The sequence below is a fragment of the Larus michahellis genome, chromosome 9 (genome assembly GCF_964199755.1).
Source record: "Larus michahellis chromosome 9, bLarMic1.1, whole genome shotgun sequence".
NCBI lineage: Eukaryota > Metazoa > Chordata > Aves > Charadriiformes > Laridae > Larus > Larus michahellis.
This window is the reverse complement of record NC_133904.1, coordinates 1,549,731-1,570,337: the sequence shown is the minus strand read 5'-3', so window position 1 is coordinate 1,570,337 and position 20,607 is coordinate 1,549,731. Positions and strand designations below refer to the sequence as shown.

General features: G+C 57.2%; 1 protein-coding gene across 6 annotated transcripts; it reads left to right on the top strand.

Moving 5' to 3' along the window:
* The first annotated feature begins 4,051 nt into the window (after positions 1-4,051).
* Positions 4,052-19,443, top strand: PAQR5 (progestin and adipoQ receptor family member 5). 6 transcript variants are annotated; one of them, XM_074601199.1, is made up of 10 exons: positions 6,897-7,013; positions 7,328-7,380; positions 7,800-8,032; positions 8,333-8,460; positions 8,574-8,779; positions 9,427-9,553; positions 14,777-14,873; positions 15,400-15,541; positions 18,250-18,362; positions 18,494-19,442. In XM_074601199.1, the coding sequence occupies exons 3-9, from the start codon at positions 7,982-7,984 to the stop codon at positions 18,333-18,335; spliced, it is 837 nt and encodes a 278-aa protein (XP_074457300.1). In that variant the 5' UTR covers positions 6,897-7,013; positions 7,328-7,380; positions 7,800-7,981; the 3' UTR covers positions 18,336-18,362; positions 18,494-19,442. The 6 variants fall into 6 exon arrangements, 5 of the variants coding, with proteins under 5 accessions (XP_074457296.1, XP_074457300.1, XP_074457297.1 ...); XM_074601195.1 differs by lacking the exon at positions 6,897-7,013 and adding an exon at positions 4,052-4,308 and having other exon boundaries at positions 16,839-19,443; XM_074601196.1 differs by having other exon boundaries at positions 16,839-19,443.
* The last annotated feature ends 1,164 nt before the right edge of the window (positions 19,444-20,607 follow it).

Sequence of the window (20,607 nt, the reverse complement as noted above, 5' to 3'; positions counted from 1 at the left end):
CGGGCACATCACGAGCTCGGCTCCGCTTGGGTCCACACTAGCCCGAGGTCTGGACCAGCTGATGGCCTTCATTTCGAATAGCTCCAGCTCACAACAACTAACTTTACAGACAACCGAACTCCCTTTTACGCAGGAAAAACCAACTCGGAGCAGCGGAACAAACTGTTGCGTTCCTGTTCCGCAGTTGTCCCCTTGTGAAGTGTCCCACGTTGGTGGTTGTTGGTGCAGCCGGGGCCGCAGCAGCGTCTGCTGCAAAGCTGCTGCTGGAGAGGTTGCAGGGGGGACCCCCGGTCCTCCCCGACCCCCCCGTGTGCTAAGCCTGGCGCTGGGGCACCGCAGGATGGGGCCCCGCGGGGCTGCGGGAGCTGGGACGCGGCGGGGCGGTACTTGCGGTAGACCATGAATAACACGGTGAAGAATTAAATGCGCGTAATTAAACATGCGGGCTCAGGGCTAAATTAAATATTAAGCGGTTCTCCCTTTGCACCTCCCGTCGGTGGCGATGCCGCAGGGCTGGGGGGCCGCCTGGGGAGTCCGGCAGCTCCTCTCTGGGAAACCTGCCCGGGAGGGACGGGATGAGCCCTGCCAAGGTCCCCTCTGCGAGGAGGGTGGGAGACCAAGCTGGCAGGGAAGCTGGGCTCAGCCCAAAAGCTGGTTTCAGCCCAAAATCCGGGCTCAGGCTGCAGCTCGCGGGGCCCTGCGGGTGCCCAGCAGCCGGCCATGGCTCTCCCCGGGGCTGGCGGGGCTTTACGGGCAGCTCCGGGTGCGAGGTTGGACCCTGCAGCTCCCGCTGAGTCATTTTTTGGAGGGCGGATGTTTATCTGCGGTTCAGCAAATAGACGCCGTTTTTCTGGAGTACGGCCAGCTGGGAAAAGTCACCTTTTTGCTCCCGCTGCCCGGTTATAAGTAAAATAAAAAGCAGGGAGTGATTAAATCCGGAGTGCGCCGTGCCGGGGAGCGCAGGGGGTGCAGCCTGGGCCGGTGAGCTGCGTCCACAGGTGGGATGAGCCCTGGCACCCACAGCACGGGCTCTGCTCCGCTCCCACGCACGGGGGCCACCAGCATCCCCTGCCCCCGGGGGGGGTCCCTGGGCTGTGGGCACGTCTGGGCTGGGGGTGCGCATCTGGGCTGGGGGTGCACATCTGGGCTGGGGGCGTGCATCTGGGGTGGATGCGCACATCTGGGCTGGGGGTGCATATCTGGGATGGGGTGCACATCTGGGGTGGATGCGCACATCTGGGCTGGGGGTGTGCATCTGGGGTGGATGCGCATGTCTGGGATGGGGGTGTGCGTCTGGGCTGGGGGTGCGCATCTGGGCTGGGGGTGCGCATCTGGGCTGGGGGCGTGCATCTGGGGTGGATGTGCACATCTGGGCTGGGGGTGCATATCTGGGATGGGGTGCACATCTGGGCTGGGGGTGCGCACATCTGGGCTGGGGGTGCGCATCTGGGGTGGATGCGCATGTCTGGGATGGGGGTGTGCGTCTGGGATGGGGGTGTGCACATCTGGGCTGGGTGTGTGCACATCTGGGCTGGGGGTGCACCCTGCAGGGGGCTGTGTCTGTGCACAGCCGGGGGGACAGAGGATGTGCGGGGGTGCCCAGCGCTCCCCAGGCCCCGAGGAGCTGCAGGGCCGGTGGCAAAGCAGCCGCGGGGCCAGCGCCGTCCCTCTCCCCGAGCTGTGGGGTGTCCCCCGCTGGCACCGCTCAGCCCCATGTCCCAGCAGTCGTCCGCTGGGCCCCCAAAACCCGCACTGGGGCTTTCCCACAGGCACTGGGAGGCAGCTGGGAGCTTCCCCACTGCAAGTTCCTTTTCCCAGTGCTTTGACCCCAGGAACAAGAGCCAGCAGAAGCTCTTGGCTGGTTTGTGCTCGCCGCTGTTTTCCAGACCCCCGGGACGTCCTGCTCGCGCGGTTGTATTTCAGCTGGGTTCCTATTTTGCCGCGCTGGGGCTCAGCCGTTCAGCGCTGGGAAGTTCCTACTGGTTTGAAACTCGTTGCGCCAGTGGCACGGGAGGCACCGTGGGGCTGGCACGGCCTTTTGCCGGCGCTGAAAATGCCGGTTTGGGAAACAGGAGGTTTCCCAGGCTGCTTGTACCCGGGCACAGCGCTGGGAAGAAGGTCCTGCCTTGGGCCGGAGGTTGCGCCCAAAGCGGGGTCGAAGTACTCGGGTAGAAAATCTCTCCTCCGCCGCTGCCGGGCAGAGCTGCCGCCGGTGCACGAGCCGCCGGTGCGGATAAATGCAGATGGATTATTTGATGGGCTTGTGTCAATGATCGTGTAAAAACAATCAGGAGTCGTTTCAAAGGTTTTCATGGTTTTATTACAGCGCAGCAGCAGACTTCATCCTTTCCAGCTCATTTGACCGGCTGCAGCTCATAAACCTGGGCAGGCAAGGGGGCGAGTCGAGTAAATCCGCATCGTGGTCTCTGCGGGCAACGGTTTGGAGGAAAAAAGAGCCCAGGAGATGGTTTAAAACACATATTTTCCCCCTGCTCGCCGCTCTCCTGGCCCGTAGCCCTGCGGGGACGGGGGCCGCGGAGGGGATGAAGTCAGTGAGAGCCTCCCCCGGGAGCCGAGCTGTCCCCTGCCCCGCAGCTGGGTGCAGACGTGCCCGTGCCCAGCCCGCCCCGCGCTCCCGAAGGAAATCCTAATTTTGTGCCAATTTGCTGGCAAGGAGGGAAGATGCTGCAGGAGCTGTGGGTGACCAGGCTGTGCCCGGTTATCCGCGGCACAGCTCCTCCTCCAGAGCTGTGATGAAATTGTCTTCCTCGTGCCGCCCGGGGACGGCTTTACTTTCCTCATCCAAATAAAAGGGCTGTTTATAAGCCCAGCCCTGCGTGGGCTCAGGCTGGAGCGTGAGCATCGGCTTCCGCTGGCACGTGTCCGTCCCCGCATCCCTGGCTCATCCCTGCCCCGGCGGGATCCCCCCTCCCCGAGCTCCCGGTTGCTGCCAGGGCTGAGTTCCGTGGTAGCAGAGGTCGTGGCCACAGGGGCTGGGTTTTGCTGGCGAGATCTGACCCTCTGTGGGGGGGTCACTTCGTTAAGGAACCCGTTACTGGACCCACGGGTGTGAATCCCCGTGCCTTCCCCATAGCTGCTTCCCGCCGGTGGGTCAGCCAGAAGGCTCTGACATCGGGAAACGGGCACCACCTCGGCCCCGGGGCATCCCTCCTGGGGGAACAGCACCCGAAGGGAGATCCCAGAGCCCTGGGAAGCCGCCGTCGGAGAGGAAGCCGTGCCGCAGGGCCGGCAGGGGAGGGTTAATGCTCTTACACCCAGAAACCGATGCCAAGAGACTTTCCCTGGGGATTAAAACACGGAATAGTGCTGCACATCCACAAGCCCTGCTTTCAAACGGCCCTAAGTGCTTCTCCCCGCAACCCGTGAGCGGTGCATTACGCCTGGCTCCGGTTCTTCCAACTACTTAATGATAGAGGAGCAATGCCCGCGCATCCCTCTCCGGACACCCGCGGTCCTCAACCTAGCCCTCTGTTCGAATATTGTGAAACACGTTACCAACGGCCGCAGTAAAAATAGAGGCTTTATCGGGGGGGAGAAGGGGAACCGCGCTGTGTTTCGCAGCCGGGACAGGCGAGGGGAGAGCCGGCGGCATCTCCCGCTCTGTGGCGGACGAGGGGACCCCTCGGGGTCCTCCATCCAGCCGGGAACGATGTAAGAACTCTCCCCAGTTTGGGAGCACCTCCCTCTTCATCTATGGGAGGGTTTTAACTTTGCGGTCTCTTTGGAGACGGTTCAGCAAGTTTCGGGTGTTTTCCGGCGCTAAAGCAGAGGGCCCTGGGAGCTGAAGATGCACAGGGCGGTCTGTGAGTTAATATTTTTTCCTGCCCTTATCCCGCTTCCTTGCGGCCGGGCTGCAGCTAATCCAGTGCGCGATCTGAGAGCGTTTGGCCGCAGTTATTTCCGGTTTTTATTTTGTTGCCTTTTTCCTGTTCCACTAAAAGACGAGCCAGAATTAATTTGCTCCTAATCTGGGAAAGCAGCCGCCTGGGGCTGACCCATCCGCCGCCTCCTTCATTCCCCCCCTCCCCAGTCCGGCGGGGACCGCGGGGACCATCCCGCCGGCTGCCGGCGGCCTCCGAGGGCTTTGGGCAGAGCCTCCCTGCCCTTCCTGCCGGGCGGCCGGGTTTGGCAAACCTGCCCCATCCCGCTGCCTACGCCCCGGCCGGGCTCCCGGCGCGGCTGGGCCATGTGGGCTGTGTTTGTACACAGATGAGTAATCCCGTCACCCGGAGCCAGCGCCGGCGATAACACAGCATCCCACCCAGCCCCGCTGCCGGGAGCAGCGCCGTAAGTACCGGCTGCTCTGCTTTTTCCCCCCTCTCCCCGAATCGTTTCAGCTGGCTGCCTTTCAGGCCGCCCCGGGGGATGCCGAGGGTTTGCACGGCATGAGCTCGCCCGTGGGTCCGCGGCCGGGAGTTTTTCGGGCGCGCCGTGAAAAGATGAAGGTGGGCAAGTGCGGCGGGGCCGGTGCCGGGGGCCAGCAGGACGTCGCTTTTCCCTGCCCTCCTGCGGCACCAGCAGCCGGTGGCTGCGCTGATGGTTTGCAGGATTTATGGAAGTTTCACCCGGCAGCGTTTTAGGAGCGGGACGGGGCGCAGAGACACGGCCATCCCCCGAGGAGGGCGGGTGAGAGCTCTGGGTCTGGCAAAGAGCTCGAGCACGTGCCCGAGACGCACTGGTTTTGGGAAGCCTGAAGCCTGTGCGTATGCTCGGAGCTGCCTTTGCGTCTCAGACCCCGAGCGGCCACCAGCAGCCACCCACAGCAACAACAACCTCCCACAAAGCCTCTGCTGTTCTGCTGGAAGAGGTCTCGGCATGTCCCGTGCTGCTGGCTCCGGCGCCCAGCGCTCAGAGGAGCCCAGCCACCCGTTTTACAGTTCAACCCGACTCTCTCCTTGCGCTGCCGTAAGGAAAAGTCATAAAAGTTAATAATTAACAGCTAAAATATTTTCCCCTCCATTGAAAGGCAGGGGCTGCCGGCCGGTGCTGTGCGGTGGGAGGGCGGCTGCAGCCACGCTCTGCGCCCGCTGGAGCCAAGCCCAGACCCGCGGCGGAGGGAGGGTGGCAGGGGACACGTCAGGGACATGTCGGAGACAAACCGCAGCCTTTGAGGACGAAAGCTGGTGCCAGGCAGGAACCTCCCCCAGGTGAACCTGGCACGAAGCAAAGGCTCCCAGGCTGGACCTGCAGCCTGCCGTGCCCAACGTCCCCACGGGGCTTCGTGCGTGGCCATGGGGGGAGGATGACGGTGATGAGGAGGAGGAGGAGGAGGTGTGTTTGCAGCCGGCTGGGTGAGCCTGCAGAGTTTGTCACCTGCTGTTTGCGGAGGTCCCCGAGTGCCCCCATCCCTCGTCCCCCGCCGCTGCCAGGGGAGCACCGCTCCCCGGCTGGAAAAAGTCAGCCGAAGGAGCAGGAAAACACGGGACCGCAGGGTGTGCCCGGGCTGCTGCTGCGCCCCGCAGCTCCGCTGACTCATTTTGCTCTTAAAAATACAAGTTCTTCATTAAGCCTGGGCCTGGTGCTTCCCATGTCCTTCCGCGGAGGCAGCCCTGGGCGGGGGCGTGCGGTGGCCGGGGTTCGCGGGGCTGGACCCGAGCCCACCCATGTCAGGGCTCCCGGCCAAGGGCTCTTTGCAAATCAGGGCGCCCGCACCCCGCGGCGTGCCTTTGTGAAGAGCTTGCGCGGCTTCCTCGGCCTCACCGAGATAAGAGACATTATTTTTGTTCCGTCCCATCATCGCCCTCATTTGTGTCTCTATCAGATGTGCGGCGGGGGGCAGGCAAAGGCAGAGCCTGTGCCAGGCTGCCCGCCCTTTCTGGAGCACGCAAATAACCAACGGCACCCCTCACTCCCTGCCCTCACTCCCTGCCTTCATCCCTGCCTTCACTCCCTGCCTTCATCCCTGCCCTCACTCCCTGCCCTCACTCCCTGCCTTCATCCCTGCCTTCATCCCTGCCCTCACCCCCTGCCTTCATTCCCTGCCTTCACTCCCTGCCTTCATCCCTGCCCTCACCCCCTGCCTTCATCCCTGCCTTCACTCCCTGCCTTCATCCCTGCCCTCACCCCCTGCCTTCATCCCTGCCTTCACTCCCTGCCTTCACTCCCTGCCTTCACTCCCTGCCTTCATCCCTGCCCTCACTCCCTGCCCTCACTCCCTGCCCTCACTCCCTGCCTTCACTCCCTGCCTTCATCCCTGCCCTCACCCCCTGCCTTCATCCCTGCCTTCACTCCCTGCCCTCACTCCCTGCCCTCACTCCCTGCCTTCATCCCTGCCCTCACTCCCTGCCTTCATTCCCTGTCCCTTCATTTCCTACCCTCATTCCCTGCCCTCATTCCCTGCCCTCACTCCCTGCCTTCATCCCTGCCCTCACTCGTGGTGTGACCTCGAGGTGCTCCAGGGCCATGGGTGCTGTTCCCGCATCACCGCTGGCTCTGTTGGGGTGATAACAGGGAGTTTCACTCCCTGCCCTCTCTCCCTGTCCTCTCTCCCTGTCCCTTCATTCCCTGCCCTTGCTCCCTGCTTTCACTCCCTTCCTTCGTTCCCTGCCCTCTCTCCCTGTCCCTTCATTCCCTGTCCCTTCATTCCCTGTCCCTTCATTCCCTGCCTTCATTCCCTGCCCTCCAGCTGGGTCCTGAGGCTCCGGAGGCCACCGCCGGCCTCACGTCCCCTTTCCAGCACAGCGCAGCACTGGAATACCGGGGGGCTGGCGGGGGGGCTGCCTCCTCTGCGTAGCTTTGCGGCAGCACGCCTGTAGCACAACAGCCAAGAAAAAAAAAAGAAAAAAAGCTCCTGCTTTAAGTCTAATCTTTAACTACAGGCATTTCCAATTTTATTTTATGCTGGGTTTATTGCTCTCCTGCCTCGTTAATTTTTTCCCTTCCTTTAACCGCCTCCCAGCCACCTCCTTCTGCCCGGGCACTCCCCGCGCGCGGTGCCCCGCGGTGTTTTCCCCGTGTCAGTTTGCACCGGAGCCGCTTGGCCCTGCGGAGAGGTAGAGTACGGGCAGGGAGGAAGAGCAGGGGAGGACGACGGCTAACGCCAGGGCTGGGAAAGGGCGGCGAAGGGGTTTATTTGGGCCTGGCAGGTCCCTGTGCAGCGCCGGCGGTGCTGGGGCTCGGTGTGTCCCGGTGTGAGGCTGCGGCATGGCAGGGGCAGCCGAAACGCCGTGGCAGGAGCGGCTCTCGGGAGGCTGATCTCACCAGCCGAGCCTCGGGCTCTCTTCTCGCCCGGCTTCCCCCGGGCCAGGTGGTCCCTTGCGGGAGGGTGCAGGAGATGATAATTCTTTTTTTCGCCTTTATTTCACAGAGCAGAGGTGGAGGCGGAGGGGGCAGAGGCGGCGCTGCTGAAGCCACCAGCGGGTGAGCGATGGAGGGTGGAAGGGCTGTTCCATGGGGAGCGGGTAGACGGGAACCAGCCCCGGCACCGCCTGGGACCCTGCGTCCTCCCCGCTTCCCTGCACCCCGCGGACCCCCAGCCCCTGCCCAGGGCCTTCTGCGTGACCTCGAGGTGCTCCAGGGCCATGGGTGCTGTTCCCGCGTCACCGCTGGCTCTGTTGGGGCGATCACAGGGAGTTATCCCTGTTGTCCCTTTGGGCGGTGGGCACAGGGACGTGCTGTCCTTCTCCCCCTGCCCCTTTCGGGCTCAGGTGGTAGGGAGGGATCCCAACATCCCCTGCAGGGATGGATGACGTCTCCCATCCCCGTGCCACATGTGGGTTTGGGACCCCACGCGGGGACACTGTGCCACATCCATCCCCACAAATGCTCGTCTCCCCCAGGCCACCCATCCTGAGCTCCGGGAGCATCTCTTCGGCCATCACGGGGCAGCCCTGCCCCCGTCCCATCGCATCCCCGGCGGGGTGTGAGATGCGGCCAGGCGGGGTGTGAGGCACCGCCAGGGCTCATCCCCAGGGAAGCTGAGCCGAAAACATCCCTTGGAGCTGGAGCCCCGACCCGCACGATGCTGAGCCTCAAGTTACCCCGGCTGCTCAGCATCCACCAAGTGCCTAAGGTCAGAGAGGAGTTTTTCTTCCCTAAGCATGAGGCTCGGTGGGGTTTTGGGAGGTGACAAGCGGGAGCAGCGAGCTGGGGTGGCCATCCCCACCCCGGGACAGTGCTCAGCCCCTTCCTGGGACCACCTCCCGTGGTGGGGACACAGCTCTGTCCTCACCGCAGGGTCCTGGGTCCTGAATCAGGGGCACCCTCCTTTCAGCAACCTTTCTTCCTTCTCCTCCCGTTTGTCCTTCCTTCCTTCTCCGATTTGCCCTTCCTTCTCCTCCGGCTGCCACCGGTGCCAGTCCTTGCCTTGCAGGGGTACCAGGAGCAGGGGATCCTCTTCGGGTATCGCCCCCCCAGAAGCTCGGCAGCAGATTGCCTCCTCAGCGTCTTCCAAATGACGAATGAGACGCTAAATATCTGGACGCATTTTGTACCTGCCTGGTGGGTACCCTGTCCTGGGGCTTCAGCATCCCTGGCGGGTCTCCGGGCTGGGAGCAAGGCTGGGGGAGCAGGGACGGGGGACACCCAAGGGTGCCATGCTCGCCTTCCCACAGGTACTTCGTGTGGACCCTGGTGGGGCGGCTGCGGGGGCCGGGGGGCCGGGAGGACCCCCACGCCTGGCCCCTCCTCGCCTACCTGCTGACCTGCTGCATCTACCCCCTGGCCTCCAGCTGCGCCCACACCTTCAGCACCATGTCCACCCGCGCCCGCCACATCTGCTACTTCTTCGATTACGCCGCTCTCAGCATGTACAGCTTGGGTGAGGACGGGCACGTCCGCGGGGGTCTCGGGGTGGGGGGGTGCCGTCCCCAGCTTTTCCCCAGGGATGGGGCTGAACCCTGGGTGCTCAGATGGCTCATACCCACGGGACAAGCAGAAACGGCAGCTGCTGGTGTGTAGTTTCTCCTCCTCTTCCTCCTCCTCCTCCTCCTCCTCCCTGCAGCCTGCTGCTTAGGAGGGACCGGGAAGCATCTCTGACACCACCAGAAATAGTAATTTGGGGCTGGGTTTCGTGTCGGGCAGCCCTGGGACGGAGGCCTGGCTGTGTGACACTCTTCGGTATCTGTAGTAAACAGAATAAGAAAAAAATCCCCCATTAAAGACAAACGCTGCCAGTGAGGCGGCGGCACCTGGCTGGGGTGCAAGGCCAGGGGCGGCGGCGGCAGCAGCAGCATCGGCAGCATCCAGGGTCTGCCCGTGGCACAAAACACCCCCAGTCCCTCCTGGAGCGGTGTCTGCAGGAGCTGGTACCTGAGGGTCCCCTTGATTCGCTGCTCCCCTGCCTTCATTCCCATCTCCCTCCCCTGAGAGCCCCCAGTGCCAGCGCGAGGGTTCACAGCTGTGTCCCGGAGGATGCGGAGGGTCCCACGGGACCTGGCACTGACCGGGCACCTCCCGGACTTCCAGGGTCGGCGCTGGCGTACTCGGCGTACATCTTCCCTGCGGAATGGGTCAACAGCACCTTCCACCGCTGCTATGTCCCCGTTGCCGTCTTTAACACTGTCGTTAGCACCAGCCTGTCCTGCTATTCCAGGTAAGCTGCTGCCTTATCTGCCCTGCCTGCTACAGCATAATCATTAATTAGTATTATTAATAAAGGTTTTTAATTACAGGCTGTATTGTAACAATAGGAGCCTTAAGCTCGGGAAGGGGAAGAAGGGGACTTTTGGTTTGGGAAACGCGTTGCACGTTGGCGCCGGGAGAGTTTGATGGTCGAAAATGCAAAGCAAATGAGGTGGCTTTAATTTTTGAAAGTTCAGAAGGTAATTTCGTAGGGTGCGTGTGCCCGGCAGGAAGATACCCATGCCCAGCGCCTTCTTTGGGCCGTTGTTTTTCTAACGTAACCTGCAAAAAGGGGTGGGCTCCTGGGCCCCCAGCCTCTGAGCAGGGGGTTAGGTTTAAACGCGCGCGCGGTCCTGCCAAAGGCACGTGTCAGCCGAGATGCGGTGTGCGTGAGGGTGTGTTTACACGTGTGTGTGTGTGTTTGTGTGTGTGTATAACAGATTTCCAGAGGAGGAACCTCAACGTTCTCGCAGCCGATAGCATCATTTTTAAAGTACGAGCAGCGTTGCGTGCGTGGTATTTTCTTCCTGAGTGGCATGAGACAATTTGTTTGGAATAACTGGAATGTCTCAACTGCTCCTCTGCTTTCCAGCGACACATGCCGTGCTCGATCTCTGCCTGGTTTGGGGTTTGTTTAATTCATGGTAGTCACCTCCCTGAAGGCTGTGCTTGTGAAGCGCTCCTGTCTGCCATCGCGCCGACGTGCAGTTTGCTTCGCAAAATGTACAATTCCCATTTTCACAGCTGCTGTGAATCGTTCGGCATTATCCTTTCCTTGTATTTTGGGGTGGCTTTATATTTTGAGGTGTCTTTGCGGTTTTTTTTTGGGGGGGGGGGAAGGGGGGGATCTTTGCCATGTGGTCGCCTGTCGCAGCATCACGTAACCCCAGGGGGGCTTTTCCTCCCCGGCTGCCATGGCCCAGGCAGCCCCCCCGGACCCTCCCGGCCCAGGGCCGTGTTTCCACGCTGCTGCCTCGGCAGGGGGAAGGATGCTCCGGTGCCCTGGCGGATGCAGCAGGAGGAATCCGCTCCCGGCCGGCTCTGCCGCAAGAGAGGGGCTGCGGTGGGGCGGGATGCAGCTGAGCATCGCCCGGCCTTCCCGAGGGGCAGAGTGCTAAACTCTTGATATTCCTTACGGATCCTGCAAATTTGGCTCATTTAAGCCTCTGTTGGGTAGGGGAGGATTCAGTCTCCTTTAGGTCTGTGAGTTACTCACGGGAGTAACCCCCAGGGGTGGAAGGTTTGGACTTATCCTTGGTGTTACTGAGCAGAACAGCAAAATCAAGGATCTCTCTTGGATTGCTCTGTAGATAACACCCGCTGGGGCTTGGTGTTTTTTCCTTATATTCCTCATTTCTTTCTCTTTCTTTTTGTCTCTTTCCCCTCTCTTATTCTTGTCATGTGCGTGTCTTTATTGTCTCATTAGATGGGCTTAGAAAACGAAGCTCACTGACCATGTGCTAATCCCAGTACTTACCACTTGAAGATAACACTTAGGAAAATACCAGCAACTTGAGATCAGTTCCAGGTTAATTTGGAATTTAAGTTTAAAAAAAATTCTCAATCTGCAAATTTCATTGTCAGCATCTCTCTACTACGAAACTGTTATGTGAAAAACATCCGACAGGTGCTACGTGATAGAATAGTCTCAGTAATTTCCATTAGAGAAGTAGTAAATCCATTGAAGGTCAGTTTAAAAATAAAAAAAAAAAAGCATCCACAAAAGATCCCTGGGTGAGGAAGAATACTGGATAGACCATACCAGTGGGGGCCAGCAATGCTGGTTTACCCCCGTGGTGGTGAGCGGAGCCCCCGTAATTCACCACTGCACCCCGTGCACACCAGGTCACGCCTGGGGACCGCGTTAGCCATGGGGCTACCAGCATCCCCGCACCCCGCGCGTGTGAGCATCTCAGCTGCCTGTCTCTCCCCTTCCTCTCCTCTCGCGGGCTGGGGCTGGTGGGGCTGCAGAGAACAAGGGAGCACGGTTTTGTGCCTGCCCCACACCCTGGGTTGCCCGAGCCACAGCTGGCGGGTTGGGGACAGGGAGGCGGCAAGGGCTGGCCACCCCCGCGACCCGCGCGAGGCCACCGGCCCCATTTCCCACCGCAGGGCACTGCTCACCGATCACATCCGCTTCGGTGTCACCCTGGGCTGAGTCACGCCAGCCAAAACGTCCCTCCATGGCGGGGGCGTTGGACGGGAAACCGCATTGCGCAATGGGCGGTGATGGTTCCGAGGCGGGCGCAGGGCAGGGGACGTGCCCGGGCACTCCTGCTCCTGCCCGGCTCCCCAGGGCTCAGCAATGCTGTCGGGGCTGCTCCGCCACCCGCACCCTGGGCAGGGCTGGCTCCAGCAGCCAGGGGGGTCCGTGGCTGCCTGGAACCGGGGTCACTGGAGGGGAGAGGCGGACATTTCGGAGAGTTTCATGCTGATGTTTCATGACAGGCTGAGAGAGTTGGGGGGGGTTCAGCCTGGAGAAGGCTCCGGGGAGACCTTCCAGTCCCTTCCAGTCCCTAAAGGGGCTCCAGGAAAGCTGGGGAGGGACTCTGGAGCAGGGAGGGGAGCCGTGGGACAAGGGGGAATGGTTTTACACTGGAAGACGGGAGATTTAGTTTAGGTATCAGGAAGAAATTCTTTGCTGGGAGGGCGGTGAGCCCCTGGCCCAGGTTGCCCAGAGAAGCTGTGGCTGCCCCATCCCTGGAGGGGTTCAAGGCCAGGTTGGATGGGGCTTGGAGCAACCTGGGCTGGTGGGAGGTGTCCCTGCCCAGGGCAGGGGGTGCCACTGGGTGGCCTTTAAGGTCCCTTCCAACCCAAACCATTCTGAGATTCTGTGCTCAGGCTGTCAGTGCTGGGCTACCTGAACCCAGCTGGGCTTCTGCAGCGCGGCCAAAGGCAGTGGCAACACACGCTCAGCCTCGTGACGTGCCCCATGAAGGTCCATGGGAGTACGGGTTACTGCTGAGGAGGATGCAGGGACTTGCAGTGGGGTATCTGAAGAAAGGCTACTGCACCAAATTTTATCAGCTTCTCAGGAAAATTTTCCAATCCTAGATGGCTGGTTTACGAGTCAACAGTAAGATTTTTGTTTGGTGGTTTTTTGCATCCTTTAGCCTCGGAACGTTGAATTGCCACGCAGGGAAACGCGATGATGGACTGAAATCATAGAATCACAGAGTGGTTCGGGTTGGAAGGGACCGTAAAGCCCCCCCAGTGACACCCCCTGCCCTGGGCAGGGACACCTCCCACCAGCCCAGGTTGCTCCAAGCCCCGTCCAACCTGGCCTTGAACCCCTCCAGGGATGGGGCAGCCACAGCTTCTCTGGGCAACCTGGGCCAGGGGCTCACCGCCCTCACAGCCAAGAGTTTCTTCCTCAGATCTCATCCCAATCTCCCCTCTTCCAGTTTGAAGCTATTACCCCTCCTCCCATCACTACATGCCCTTGTAAAAAGAAATAAGTGTGTTTATCCTTCAAATGGCGCCAGATACCTCTGTCACACTGACATAGAGAGCGTCTGACTGCGTCCGCCCGCCCGCTGCAGGATGAGCAGCTGCACAAAAGGTTTCTTTCATGCTGGAGGATTTGGCATTTCCCTGCAGCCATCCCCGGGAAAGCAGAAAAACCTGTACGGGCTTTTCTTTCACGAGGAGAACAGAGCACGCCTAAACTCTGCTCCATCGCGTGCCATCCTCTGTGAATAGGGCACTGTCCCCGGGGTTACCGTGCGCCCGGGCTGCGATACGGTGGCTCTATTTTGGCAGCAGGTTGGGTCGCGACATGGCGGAGGGAGTGGGAAGGTGGATGGCCAGGGTGAGCAAGCCACAAGCCATGGTGGAAGGCCAAACCGAGGAGGAGCAAGATGAAAGCCCTTGCGCAGTTGGTGGCTCTTGAGCACAAGTTGAATTGTTGGGGTTTCAACCCATATTTTGGGTCACGTTGATAGAGCCCTTCTGCTTTGCAGGCAGGTCTGTTGTAAGTCTGCTCTCAAGTTGATCTCCCGGATTCCACATTGGGCTAAAACCCTACCAAAGCTGGTCTCTCCCAGCAGGGAGACATCGGGGGGAGAGGTTTTCCGTTCCCGGGCTGGAGCTCCTGTGGCTGTGGCGGGATGCCAGGGTGATGGGCTCGCTGCTGGAGCCCTCCCCGGGGCAGGAGCATCCTGACGCCCGCTCTGCTGCTTTGAGGCTCCCCCGGGCTTTCTGTCTCCAGGTTTCGTTTGAGTTGCGTTCCCCGCGCGGCCGGAGCAGGCTCGGGGCTCGGCACAGGACTTGCCACCCAGCTCCAGGCTTTAGAGTGGTTTTTTTCGGGGACCTGGGTGGTCAATTATTTTGTGATTTCAGCTGTGAAGTATGTCCCGCATTTCAGCAGCGTGATTTCCTGGGGAACAAAATGCAGGATATTATTCCCTGTCCAGACGTACACTTTCCTCCTCATATATGGTATAACCACCAGGCTGCTGCTGCCATTATAACGGTGATGTCATTAAAAAGCAACTTGTTCAACTAATTTAGTTTGTGATTTCAGTAACTCTCTCCATGCCTTCTCTGAAATGACAAAGTCTTGGCGGGATGTAACAGAGGAGGATGCTGTGACATTTGGTGCATTTCAGACACAAGCTGCAGTACAGCTTAATTAACAAACAGTGACAATCCCAGCCCGAATGCTGCAGTACCTACACAGCCTCCCAAACCAAGGCAGATGTGTTTTCCGTGGTTGCTGCGCTCAGAAAGCTGGGATTCAAAACCAAGAGTGAAATCTCGGTTAAAAACAACTGCAGGGGCGGCAGCTGTTTAAAGACCGGCTCTGTTCCTACCTGCTGATGGGTAACGGTTAACGAGCAATGGTAGAAGAAGCAAAATCAGCCACGCCAGGGTGGCGTAAAAAAGATTTTCAGAGCTGCAGAGATGCACCTGCAAGAGCCAGAGCATAAAACAGGGGAGGGGGGGCCCTAAATCCTTCCTCCCCAGCTCAGGGCTCAGCCAGGGAAGGTTCGGTCGCGTTTTGCTGAGGGTGCTCGCAGCTTTAATGCCGTCGGCGGGCAAAACCACGCAGCCGTCCGTGGGGAGGGCGTCCGTGCAGTCTATACACCGCGATTCGCGGTCCCCGGCAAAGGAGTGACAGAGAGCCCAGCGCTCCCGTCAGCCTCACCTGCCGTGCTGCGCCGCCTGAAACGCCCGCTCTCTTCTCCTCTAGGTTTCTGGAGGTGGAGCAGCCCCGGTTCAGCAAGGCTTCCCGCACCCTGGCCTTCGTCTACCCGTACCTCTTCGACAGCATCCCTCTCTTCTACAGGGTACGGCCCACCTTCACAGCGCCAAGGCATTTGCAGGGCTGGAAATAGCAGCTGCTTCTTCTTAGCCTGAAAATATTTGGGAAAAATGTGCCAGCCTTTTTTTTTTTTTTTTTTTTTAAAAAAAAAAAAGGAAAACAAACTCCGGCAGGAAAAGAGATTTGGGTATTTTTTCCTGCACCTATTGATAGGCAGATTCCTTCCACTTCAAAGCGCCGCGCTCAGACTTCGTGCTGGAAAGTCACTGCCTTTGAAAGCTGCAAGTCTCCCAGTTCCTAAACTGGAGCGGGGTGGGAATTTTGCTGCAGTGAGGTCTAAGGACGGGAGGCGCGGGGCTGGGGTTTGCAGGAAATGGAGGTGACAGCTCTCGTATTGAGCCCTGGCTCCCGCACCGCGTGCCCTGTTGTTGGGTGGTGGGCAGCCGGAGGCGGTGGGGGCTCAGGGAATGGCACTGCTTCCTTTAGAAACGTGTCGTTCCCCTTTTTCCCTTGCTCGGTACCCCTGGGGGGACGCCCCTCTGCGGCTGCAGTTCTACCTGTGCGCGGCGGAGAGCTGCACGGAGGCTGCAATCCTGCTCCACTACAAGCACACCGTCTTCGCCTTCCTCACCTGCTTCGTCTTCGCCAGCCACCTGCCAGAGAGACTCGCGCCAGGACACTTCGACTATATTGGTAAGTGCCAAAAGGGTGAGCTGGCGTTGTTTTCCCATTGTTTTCAGGAAGAAAGTGCGTTAATGCGCGAGCGACTCCCAGAGGTTATAATATATTCCCTGCTGGAAATCCGAAATGTAGTTTTGCATCCAAGATCCAGCAGTCCTGCCGGGGTGAAGCGGGTACAGCTCCGGAAGCCACGCTGGTTCCAAAATGCTTCACAAAGGGTTTCGTGACCGCAAACACTCATTTCTAATGCCAAAAACCCCTCACCTGTGGCACAGCGGCGTGTCACGGTGCCGTGTCAGGGCGCTGCAGGAGCAGCCGCCGAGGGGACTGGGTGTCCGTCCTGGCCGCGGGGGTTTTTTTCCCATTCCCCCCACCACGTCGTGCACAAGCGCAGAGCTCCTCGGCACCTCGCCTGTGCCGGCACCGCCGCCCCCACCTGCACCTCCCTCGTTGCCAGGACAGCCGGCGGCTGCGTTTTGGAAAGGCAGGTCTCTGCGCTCTGGCGGCGCAATCGTAAAAGCCACAGAAATTAGTAGGATAAATATTTAAAAATGTGATGCCCGGAGGCAATGGACGTTAGGCAGAAGGTCTCTCACAGCGGTGTTTTAATGGAGCCCAAGGAGTTTCTTGGTGTTATTGTTTGAGAAACCCACAACAATTTATTGTCGTTTAGACAATTATTCTACCACTAACTGACTCCTCCCCACCCAGGAAGGGGAATTGGGAAAAAAACAAGGAAACCCAAGGGCTGACATATGAATAGATTTAATAGAATAACACTAAATAATTAACATTAATAACACTAAAGAACCAATATTGATCCCAATACCAATAGAAAACACATAAAGATTATACTCAGCCCATTCTATCAGAGGAAGCCGTGCACTCCCCGCAGGGACAGCCAATGTGGGACCCTGCGAGCGCTGCAGCTTTGGGAGGTAGGGAAGGGCTCAGGGCTCCAGCAGCGGAGCAAGGAGTTCCCAGGATGACAGCTATCAAGGGAGAGAGAGAGAACTCCTCAGCAAACTTTCTAATTCATATTGAATGTGCCATTCATGGTATGAAATAATCCTGTTGGCAGCTTGGGTCAAGTGCCTGGGTCTCAGTCCTCCTCATCCCCCCACCTGGCGAGCTCAAAAACACTGAGACCTTGAAATCCACACCCCAGAGCTGGCAATAAAGTAAATATTTTCACCAATTCAGACTGCAGAGTCTTCTAAAAGTGCAGTTTTCCCCATCATTAGAAAGGAAATCAGTCCTCTGTCGCTTGGACCAGGACACCTGGTGAGTGCTTTTGCCTTTGCTGCAGGGCACAGCCACCAAGTTTTCCACGTCTGCGGGATCATCGGCACGCACTTCCAGATGGAGGCCATCATGATGGACATGGCCGAGCGCCACGACCGGCTCCTGCCCCCCGCGCTGCTTCCCTCCTCCCTGCAGACCCTCGGCGCGATGGGCATCTGCGTGGCCGTGAGCCTGGCTGTCATCGGGCTCTGCTCCATGTCCCTGCGCTTCATGCTGGAGCCCCTGCAGAGAGAAAAACCACACGGGCATTAGGCTTCGGGTCTCAAAAGTATTTATGCTGCTCCATAGGACAGACCCTAAACGATAGGTGTATGGTATGGATGAGGAGTTTATTTGCCTAAGCTCTCTGAGAAAATGTTTATTTAAAATTTTCTCGAGAGCAAAACATATTGCACTGGTTTTTGTACATATAGCTTTAAAGCTGGGAGCAATTATGAAATGCTTTTAATCAAGTTGCTATTTCACCACAAGAAATATTTAAAATAATCTTAACCTTTTTTCTGTAAAAGGGAGATAAGTGCTAATACTTTCCAAAGCAATAGGCATTCATCAGGTCTGCCTTACGGAGGAATCAGGGGGGCAAGTGAACGTAGATAACGCTGGTCATCTGGTGACGCGGATGTCCTTGTCATCAGTCTAGACCGATAGCCAAGACTCCTTGGCAAAGGCACGAGCAAGGGGTCTCCCAGGGGCTCCCTAACTAAGGTTTTCACCTTGAAAGTGGCATTATTTTGAGATTAAAACCTCAAATATCCCTGTTACACAGCCTTACACAAAACCCAAGTGCCTGACAGATGTGGGATTGAGAGAGACTAGAGTTTGCCTACGCTTTGAATTCAGCTATCTTTAATCATTACCCGGAAAGAGTTATTCTAGAAGAACTCTCCATGGGACGTTCTTCCAGAATAGCTTTATTTTGGGTCCAGTTCCGGTGCCTAGGTAAGTCCTGGGAAATTAATTCCCATGGGAGAGGTGAGCTCCCGCCTGCGCAGGCGATGCGATTGCCCGGTGGCTGACGCAGCCCCAAGCGCGGGGCACGGAGGCACCATCCCTCCCTCCTCATGCCAGGCACCTCCGTCCTGAGCTCATTTGTGGCGTCAAACGTAAACAGAGGAAGAAATACCCACACCCACCAGGCGACGACCTGGACTTCCTTACAAGCGCTGTTTTGTACCCGGTGTTTAACACCGAAGCTGGCTGCGGGCAGCTGTGCTGTCCCGAAAAGGTGTTTGACACCCTGTTGAGGGCACTGAGAAATTCGTGACTGCCACATCGAGCAGTGATTTCCCGGGTGTTGCTGGAGGCGGGACCCTTGGTCGGAGGGTGTGACTGGTGGTAGAGCCATCACCTCTGAACCGCTCTGGCTTCTGGTCCCGCTCACACAGAAGAGTGTTTTCCTTTTCATGAGTGAATAGGATGGGGGTGTCTGCGGAGAATAAAACATCAGCTGAGCAAGAAGCATGAGTCTGTGCAGCGGAGAGACACGAGCACTGTCGGATGAAAGGCAGGAGTTAGAACAGCTGAGCTGGTAATGCACAGGGGGTGAAAACCTCTAATTTTAAAGCATTTTCGGAGTCAGAGCTCTGCTCATGCAGCAATAGCCTTATGCTCCGGCTGTTCCTCCTTGTTTTCCTTTGCTGCTGCATCTGGATTTCCCAGGCAGAAGCAGAGAGCCCTGGAGAGCCCGGTCCGGGAGAGGGGGAGGCAGCCCGCAGGGACAGCTCAGCTGGTGGCTCCAGCCACGGAGGTTGTCACGTCGGATTTACCTAACGCCGCGCAGGAGGTACAGGAACATGCAATGCAAAGATTACTGCTGGGGAATATTATCAAGCTTCTTGATAATCATACGGGTGTATAATTTGTTTTGTGTATAATTACCTCTATCAAGGTATAATTGATGCACTTTTGAGTGACAATACAACGGCTCGTTAAATATATTATGGGACAAATAAATCTTTTGAAAAATAGCTTTCTTTTGAAAGCTGACCAAGATTTATATTAATATTTATAAGCACTGGAACATAATTGTTTATTCAACAGTTTTATTTCATTAAAAGAGAAAAGTAATATAACTATCGCACTGATATATGCTAACCTGATTTCTATAGTTTCATAAAAGCACTGTCTGTGAAAATTAATCACTTCAGAGATAATTGCTGATAACTGCAAAGCTTATTTACCTTGTATACTCGTGTGACCAGAAAGGAATCTGGCTCTGCGTGCAAGATGTGATTTAAGAGTCTGTAAAACTTCCCTGAATCATTATGCATTTTCTCTTGGTCATTTAACTTTTGAATTTGGGAAGTCCTCTCATCCTCTTCAGGTGAAATCATTTGTAGGAAAACTACATGAAAAAATGTAACACCATATTACACACTACCGTAATCCCTCTGGATCCTGCAGTGCTTTGCATGGACCCTTTGGCACATCCTTTACACACTGAACGAGTGAATGTTTGATGTTGAAGCAGCACAGGTCAGCCAGATTTCTTCTTCAGCTGGAGACAGGCATTCAAAAATCTATTCAATGTACTAAATTTTATTCACATAAAGAAATAAAAACTCTGTCAAATTGTTACAAGTAAATAATACAGGATATTTATTTGTTGGAACGTGTTGTTTTGTTGTGTGTCTGTGTCCAATCCGGAGCAAATCCCAAATGGAACTATTAACTTTATGACCAAATCCCAGAGAAAATCACTCATCCATCCCACGGGTATCGTTTTCCAGGTGGGTATCAGTAGGCTGGGTTTAATTTATTAAGTCCTAAGCGGTCTGGGATCGACGAGAAGCAAGACGCTGCCCTGGCAGCCAGTGGAGATTTTTGCTGTGAGAAGTGCAGCTCCAGGCACTGTTATCTGTTAGTTCCCAGGGCTTTGGGAATTCAGGCCAGTTTTCAGGGTGGCAGCCCCATCTTACCAGTTTTAGGGTGCAGGGCAAGGACAGTCATGGCTTGTGAGGAGCTCCATGACAGTGGGACTGCACGCAGGGCTCTGGTTCTGCTCCTGGAGAGGTCAGCTCAATTTTGACCGCTTGTATCCTTGATGCGTGTTATGAGAACATTAAGAAATCCGTCTGTTCCAATGTACTTTAAAACACTGTTGAAGAAGTGAAGGCTGGCCCAGGAGAGTGGCGTGTTCTAATAGCGGTCACAGTAAAATTCAGCTTGTTGGGGCTTCTTTGCACTTTTTTCTTTTTTACTTTTTTCTTCGTGAGGGGATAATTAACAATGTAGTTAAATTGTACTAAAATAAGAATTGACTGGCACCAGTGGTTTAACCAAGCTTCAGTCCAACAACCAGAAGCCTTCAGAGCTGCTACGCGGGGTTCAAACCCGTTATTTCATCCTTTACCCCAATTTCCCCATCATGGATTAGAAGTGCGTTTCCTTGTCAGGAAGTCGGTCTTTCAATGGACTTGTTTGGCTGGCCTTTTTATGTGTGTTGTAACTTGACATTTTAGGCTTTGTTTTCCACCATTAAGCATTTGCTGCAGGATAGAAATTAAGTAATTCACCTCCAGGTAGGTAGCGGCTCAGCCACAGGGAGGCCCTGGCACAGTGAACTTGCTGAATTACACCTCTCTTCCTGAGCCCCGACCTTTATTTACACTAAGTAGCTAAACAGGCAAATACAAGACAAATCACAGCCCTGGGTGCCTTCCCCGGAAAGGCTCTCCTGGCCTAGCCTGAAGCTGGGGCGCTGAACTCCAGCGACATCTTGTCTCCGTCCCCTCTTGAGCGTGTGGTGGGCTGGCTGCTGGAGTAGCGGCCCC